This window comes from Tasmannia lanceolata, unplaced genomic scaffold, assembly GCF_043159265.1.
Source record: "Tasmannia lanceolata isolate RefF3 unplaced genomic scaffold, GAP_Taslan_0.1 ptg000003l, whole genome shotgun sequence".
NCBI lineage: Eukaryota > Viridiplantae > Streptophyta > Magnoliopsida > Canellales > Winteraceae > Tasmannia > Tasmannia lanceolata.
Genome location: NW_027518680.1, coordinates 35973023 through 35981495, shown reverse-complemented (window position 1 = coordinate 35981495; position 8473 = coordinate 35973023). Strand labels below are relative to the sequence as shown.

Below are 8473 nucleotides of genomic sequence, written 5' to 3'. Positions count from 1 at the left end.
GCTTCATTATGAGGATGCCTACTTATTTTGAAGAGAGTTTCAAGATGTATGTGCTTTAATTAAACTACAACAACTCACAGATGATGCAATTAAATTGAGGTAAGTAACCTTTTCACTCAAAGAGGGAGCCAAAAAATGGCTTTATAGTTTGCCCACAAACTCCATCATCACTTGGGAGGAGTTTACAGCTGTGTTTCTTAGAAAGTTTTTTCCTACACATAAAACCAACAAATTAAGAAACGATATTCTTCAATTTAGGCAAAAACCCCATGAGTCTTTTTCAAAGTTTATGGAGAGATTCAAAGATCTACTCTAAGAATGCCCTCATCACGGATTAGATACGTGGCACTTGTGCCAAATCATATATGATTGCATTGATTTTCAAACCAAACAACTATTAGAGTCCATGTGCCCTACGGGATTCACATCCTATACGGATGAGAATGAAGCTTGGAAGTTCTTGCTTGATTTGGCAGAAAAGACCCGTGAGTGGGAATCTACTCAAGACTCAAGCAAGGGATTCTTTATTGAGGGTACCGTGGCCAAGGAGGCCCAATTAGATAGCCTAATCAAAAGGCTAGAAGCTATAGTTGTAAACAGACCCACACAAGTATATCAAACCAATCAAAGTGTCCCTATGTGTATTGGTGCCAAGCCATGGACCATGTCATGGATGAATGCCCAAAATTTTCAAAGTTTGGCAATTCTAATGAAAATGTGAGTACTATATTTTCCAATGATCTATATAGTAGTACTTAAAATCCGGGATGGAGAAATCATCTCAATTTCTCTTGGAGCCAAGGGGGCTACCAAGGTGGGCCAACCAATCTCCAAGGTCAAGGCCAATTCGGGCAACCTAGACCCACCTTCCCTCCCACTTATGTTCGGCCACCCCTAGCCACACCCCCATCCTTTCAAAACCCAATTTTAAATAATATTTGAAATCAACAACCACCAGGTTTTCAAAAACAAGGGGAGTCGACCCGCATAGCTTCCTTAGAGAAAACTGTGGAACTTCTCATGAGTACCTTCATGACGAGCCAAAGTAACATGGAGAAACAAACATCTCAACTAGCTACGATTTTGCAAGAGAGGAAAAAGGGAAAGATGCCAAGCCAACCCATTCCTAACCCAAGGAATGTGCCCTTGAATGTGAATCAACAACAACTGCCTAATCAATTGAATTCCATTGAACCAGTTGTAGCGCCGCAGGAGCCTTCCGATCACTTCAATACTGTATTTGCTTTAAGGAGTGGCAAAGAATATCAAAGGGAGGAGGTCAGATTCGAACCTTCTAAAGATGCTCAAGAACCTCCAATTAAGGTAAGGTTTGAGTCCTCCTCCACTGCCTTAAAAGAAGAGCCCGAACAGGTCAGTACAGAACAAGCAGTTTCTCCGCCTAAAAAGAATATGTGCCCAAGGCTCTTTTTCCAAGGAGACTTGCTAATAATAAGGAGGCTGCTACTGAAAAAATTTTAAATATGTTTAAACAAGTGCACATTAATATTCCATTGTTAGATGTGATTTCCCAAGTCCCGACTTATGCCAAAGTTTTAAAAGACGTGTGCACTCAAAAGCGCAAGTCTAATGTACCCAAGAAGGCATTCTTGGCTGCAAACATTAGTTCCATCTTGTTTCAACAGATGGTTGCTAAGTACAAGGACCCGGGATGTCCTACCATTGCATGCACTATTGAAAATACTCATATTAATCATGCTCTTTTAGATTTAGGGGCTAGTGTGAATTTATTACCTTTTTCTGCTTTTAAACAATTAGGATTAGGAGACCTCAAACCCACCACCGTCACTCTTCAGTTGGCGGATAGATCAGTGAAGAAACCCAAAGGGATGGTTGAGGATGTCCTAGTTAAAGTAGGAGAGTTCTTATTTTTTATAGATTTCATTGTACTAGAAACTGAGCCCGTTGCTAATATCAATGATCAAATTCCTATCATTCTTGGTATGCCTTTCCTTGCTACTAGCAACAACTTAATTAATTGTAGAAATGGCTTAATAAAATTAAGTTTTGAAAATGCTTCCATGGACTTTAATATTTTTAGATTAGGTAAGCAACCTAATTTTCAAGAAGAAATTAATATGTTGCACTCCTCTTTTTAGAGTAACTGTGAAAATATTTTGGATGCAGGATTTGAAGAAGGTCTGGATGAAGAATTCTTTGAGGATTCAAGAGATATCGGGGACTCCTATTCTGATGACATTAGCATCCAACAAATAGAATTTGGAGGATCCCTATCTCCGCCCCTTCCCAATCCACCACCCAAAAAGGCCCCATAATTAAATTTGAAGCCTTTGCATTCAAATTTAAGAAAAGCATGTTTGGGTAAGAATTGTGCATCTCCTGTGAAAATCAAAATGGACTTAAAATCGACCTAAGTGGAAGAGTTAATTAATTTTTTTAAAGAAAATAAAGACTACTTGGAAGGACAAGTTTCATTTACTAAGATTGAAGTCCTTTGTTGAGTTACCAAAATTGAATTTGGAAGAGGTCATGGATCTCCATGAGCCTCTCTATTCAAATTCTTCTTAAATAGCTAAGGTATGCCCCTCTCTCTTTTTTATTGTCTTTATTTTTCTTTCTATTTTTCAATGCATTGAGGACAATGCATAATTCAAGTATGGGGGGTAGTCATTTTGAAACTTTTCTTTTTGTGAGTCTTTTCTATAGTTTAAAGTATGATATTTCTCTTTTCTTTATTTTTTGTATTTTCTTAAGATTGAAATAACTAGTTATTTTTGGAAAGAAATTTTTTTTCTTGTTTTAAGAAAGGAAATTAGTCTATATTTTAATTTTAGAATTTGAAAAATTAGAAAGAATACTTCCTACTTATAGATTTGTTTTCTTTTGGAATCTTGTTTATAAATGATCTGATTACGAAATGAAAATCGAAAGTTGGCTTTTATATGGTAAAGTGAAAAAGGAAAGAAAGGTGGAAATTATAGAAATTATTTTATAGAAAAGTACTTTTTGATCATAGTTTTAACTTGTAGCCTTTTTGACTTGAGCAGGTAAGTCCAAGGGGTGTTTACACCTAGTTCCTTAAAGCCAACTGGCTTGAAAGCAATTGACTGAAAACTCGTTTCATGAGTCAATTAGAAAGCTTAATAAGTCAAAGCATTGCACATGATCAAAACTAAGATTGAACTCATATGCATCAATGTCTTTGATATATGCAAAATTCAAAAGATTAGTCTGACACTGCTTAGTAACCTGGGTGTTTGGTGCATGCCCTGCATGTCATTCACGCCAAAGGCAGTAGAGGATCAAAATTGAGTTTCAATTCTTAGTAAGTATTGGGAAAAGTGGAAAGAATGGTGGAACCATATAAGTGTCTACTTTTTTTATCAAGTTTCCAATTCAAGTTCTTTTATGGCATAGATGAAATAAGAATCCAATCTATGGGGACCAAAGTGTGAAACATAAGAAAGAGGATTCCATAATTAAGATATGAGTCGAATTTTCCAACTTAGGATGAGATGACACAATTCAAGTATGAGGGTATCCTAGTTGTTCTATTTTGAGTCCATTATCAAAGCAAATGGATTGGAAATATTTTGCTTTATTCCATATTAAGGATTTGTAAATGTAAGTTTTTATATTTGGAAAGTTTTAGTTTTACAATTTTGTGTGTATATTCACTGCAAACACTCACGGGACACAACTCGTCCACTACGGTAACCTAGGGGGTTAAACGCCTGTTGCACGTGCTAAGGGCAATCGTGATTCCTACGAAAGTGAGTTAGGTTGTTTTCTTGTTTTAGTTTTAGTTTTAGTTTATTTCTTTTTTTGTTTGCTCGAGGACTAGCAAAGCTTAAGTAAGGGGGAATCTGATGAGGACATTTATGTGTGAATTGTAGGTAGGGAAAACATGTATATTTCATTTTTAGAACGGTACTACTAAGGTATTTTACTTGTTTTTTGTGTTTCAGGGATATTCTTGAATTTCCATGGAAAATTGAGCTAAAGAGATGAAATTTTAAAGAATTTTCCATCATTAAAAGGGTTTAGATCATCTATGGTTCATCAATTGGTTGGCTCGGAATAGCTTTGGAAAATGATTTGGAGGGGTACAAGCAATTTATTCTAAGGCCCACTAATTGTGCAATTAAGATCATCTTACGGAGGTGATTCGTGAGGTGCAAATAATTTTACATTGTTGACCATCGTTTGAACGGTTAAGATCAGCCCACAAAAATAATTGAAGATGAGCGACCATTGGTAAGATCGAAATTTACATTGGGATCCATGAATTCAACGGTTTGGATCATCTCATTGGAATGGTTGATGAGTGCAATTAATTTACATAGTGGACCGTCAATTGGATGGCTTGGATCGTTTCTTTGAGATCAAGAAGGGAGAAGGGAATTATTAGTTGTTTTATGTGTATTACAAAGGAGGAGTAGATTAGCCATTTCCAAATAATTGTGGCATTTCTGCAATTCATTTGAAGGATAGGGACAATTTGGTCGCTTCATGCACATATCCCTCAACTTGGAAACTTTTTATTATTTTCTTTCTAACATTTAGAAAGTTGCTTCAGGATATAATTGGAAGATTTGATACACAACTTTGGAAAGAGAAAAAATAGGAAAGTAACGCATGTTTTTTTTAGAAGAGATATAGAAAGCTCATTCAAGCCTTAATCTTATCCTTTCATTTGTTTCCTAAGATTAGCTTTTTAATCTCCACCTTACATCTTTTTCAATCCCTTAATTTAGCAACCCGTCTCACTCAAAATTCTACATATCTATCTCTCTTGAACTCTCTCCCATCTTCTTGAATTTTTAGTCTCGTCTTGTCTCGTTTGGTCTGGTCTTGACAGTTTTTTATTTTTTATTATTTCTAAAACTTCAACAAACAATAACTTCTTCGTTTTAGCTCCGATTCGAGTGTGGTCGGATTCGTTGGACTCATATCGACGAGAGGAATCCATTTCTCTCTTTGATCTAATCATCCAAGATTCAATGCAAGGCGAGATCAAGGCTTGAAGGAGGATAATGATTCAACCATTGAAGGAGAAAAAGAATAAGTTTTCTTTATTTTTGTCTTTTATTTCAATTTCAGTGTGATGTATTTTTGTTTTCAAGTTCAATTAAAGAAGAGTTCTCTTTTTTTGTTTTCCTTTCTAAGTTCTTTAATGGCAATTCTCTTATCTATCTTCTCTATTTTTGCTTCTTTCCCCTTCTCTATGCGTAACTAAATCCAACCTACTTAGGGTTTAGTTGAAACCATGGGGAAGGCGAAAGGTTTTTGATTTAATTCAATGGAGTTAAAAAATAACATATATAAAGATTTGTAATTGTTGGATCCCAATCACTCATGCCATTGGCTTTTCCCTTTCGTATGAGTAATTGCCGATAAACACTATCAATACTTATATATTCAATAAAATTGGATAGTATAGTTGATAGATTACTCATGGAAAATAACATCATTTGATCTTATCTCTCATAGACATAACTATCAATTATGCGATTCAATACAATCAAAAATTGGTTTGATTAATAATCCAATCCAAAACCATGGTGGATTCTAACCCTAAGTAATCTTTTAATCGAATTAAAGTTTCAATTAGATTTTCAATTATTTTTTCAATAGAATTTCAATTCACTTTAGAGTAGTTTACTTTGCCTAAATATAAGGATTAAAAGTTGTAATCGTTTCTTAATTATTTTCAATCCTTGTCTATTTAGTTTATAAATTTCAATGTATTGTTAGATCCGAGGTTGTAGTCCACCGAGATCACCGAAATCCAGAGTCCATTCTAGGCAACAATATTTCATAAGTTTATTTTCTAAGTAGTACAAGGGTAGAAATCACAATAAGCTCTTCCCTGAGTTCCACCCGTATTTACACGATCCGTGCACTTGCGGTTATTTAATATCACAATCACCGAGCAAAACCACTCGAAGAGGAAATTGAAACCGTGAATATGGGTGATGAAACCTTAATTCTGAAAATACGAATTGGCAAAACTTTATACCCTGAGGAACACGAAAAATTGATCACCTTACTTAGGTAGTTCAAGGAAGTTTTTGCTTTGTCTTACGATGACATGCCGGGATAAAGTGAGGACATTGTCCAGCATCGATTACCCAGCGTGTCTTTCAATCTATTGGCAATTACCTTAGTCATTATCTTATACAGTGCAGTCCCCATAGCAATGGGCTCGATCAACTGAGGTTTTGCTTCTTTGGGAATCATAGCCACGAAGAAGGATTATATTGCACCTGGTTTGCTCCTGGGCACCAAGCCAGAGAAGCAGAAACTGCGAAAGTTAAAAAAAGAGTGGGAGTTGAAGGTCCATGATGAAGTTAAGAAGTTGTTAGACGTAAACTTTATCCAAGTGGTTGAATATCCTGAATGGTTGGCAAATTTAGTGCCGGTGCCTAAGAAGGACAGAAATGTCAAGATGTGTGTTGACTTTAGAGACTTGAACAAGGCAAGTCCGAAGGATGACTTCTCGCTCCTGAACATTGATCTTCCAGTGGACAATACTGTTGGTCATGCTCTGTTATCTTTCATGGATGGATTCTCAGGATACAATCAGATTAAGATGGCACCTGAAGATATGATTAAGACGGCATTCATAACTCAGTGGGGAACCTATTGTTATAGAGTAATGCCTTTTGGACTAAAGAATGTTGGTCCCACTTATTAAAGAGCAGCAACTACTTGATTCATAAGGAAGTCGAGGTCTATGTAGATGATATGATTGTAAAGGCAAAGACTCGACAAGAGCACACCGTGGCTTTGAGGAAATTTTTTTGAGAGAATCCTAAAGTATCAGCTTCGTCTGAATCCAAGTAAATGTGTGTTTGGAGTCACATCAGGCAAACTACTAGGATTCATGGTAAGTGAAGAGGAATCGAAGTGGAACCTCAAAAGATCAAAGCAATTCACGAGATGAAGCCACCAAAGACTGAAACGCAGATCCGTGGATTCCTAGAAAAAGTGCAATACCTGAGGAGATTCATATCTCAGCTGACCACGACATGTGAACCCATCTTTAAGTTGTTGAAGAAGAATTCTTTGAAGAAATGAAATGACGAATGTAAGGAAGAGTTTGAAATGGTCAAACAGTGTTTATCCTTGCCTCCTGTCTTATCACTTGTCATTCCCGACCAACCATTGTTGTTGTACTTATCTGTTACGGATACAACAATGGGCTGTATGCTAGCTCAGCAAGATCCCGAGTCTAAGCAGGAAAAACCTATCTAGTACATCAGTAAGAAAATGCTAGAGTATGAGATGAAATACACCATCCTGTAGAAGACATGTCTAGCATCAGTTTGGGCGACCCAGAGGCTTAGACATTATCTGTTATCAAACAAGGTACTTCGGCTTTCACGGATGGATCCGTTGAAGTACTTGTTTGAGAAACCCGCCCTTACCGGAAGAACAGCGAGGTGGTTATTGTTACTATCTGAGTTTGACATCACTTATGTCACTTAGAAATCCATTAAAAGATGAGTTGTAACTGAGCAGTTGGTTGATTCTCCCATAGAGGAGAATGCTTTCCTAAAAGCCGAGTTTACTGAAAAAGAGATCATGGATGTTGAAGAAGAGACTCCAAGTACCAAGTGCTGATGTATTTTGACGGAGCAGTCAACCACCAAGGACAGGGGGTAGGAGCAGTACTTGTATCCCCTTGGAAAGAATATATCCCTATATCCATCAAGCTTCAGTTCGAGTGTACAAATAACATGGAAGAATATGAGGCATGTATCGCAGGACTTGAAGCAGCTTTAGGCTTGCATATTCAAGATCTAGATGTGTTCGGAGATTCGATCTGATCATCTGCCAAATCAATGGTCATTGGAGAACAAGAGAAACCAGGTTGATCCCATATAACACTTATTTAGAATCCCTGGTCAAGAAATTCAGGAATATCACTTTCACTCATTTGTCAAGGACTAGGAATCATTTTGTTGATGCTCTGGCTACATTAGCTTCGATGTTAGACATTTCTACAACTATAGAGGTCCAACCACTAGCTGTAAGGTTACAATGGGCTCTGGCACATGTGAACGCCATAGAAATATCAACTAGATATCCAGATGGGAAGCCGTGGTATACTGACATTAAGAATCTCATTTCTGGCAAGGGGCATCCACCCGAGGCTTCAAGAAAGGAGCGAAAAACCCTTCAGAGATTAGCTTCAAACTTTATCATATGTGGCAAAGAGTTATATCGACGATCATTTGATGGGATACAACTCTTATGTGTTGATGAGGACCAAGCTACAGAGCTTATCGAACCAACTCATGAGGGAGTTTGTTGGCCTTATATGAATGGAAAGATGCTATGTAGCAAAATCTTGAGGCTTGGATTCTACTGGCCGACAATGGAATCTGATTGCTTTGCTTTCGTGAAGAAATGCCACAAATGCCAAGTCTATGCGAACCTTATTCATGTGCCTCCTTCAGAGTTGCATTCCTTGACTTCGCCATGA

At 37.0% G+C, this 8473-nt stretch overlaps 1 protein-coding gene across 1 annotated transcript; it reads left to right on the top strand.

Annotated features, from left to right (window-relative positions):
• Positions 1–7975: 7975 nt before the first annotated feature.
• On the top strand, positions 7976–8473 carry LOC143869741 (uncharacterized). The gene has a single exon (XM_077376302.1). The coding sequence runs from the start codon at positions 7976–7978 to the stop codon at positions 8471–8473; it is 498 nt and encodes a 165-aa protein (XP_077232417.1).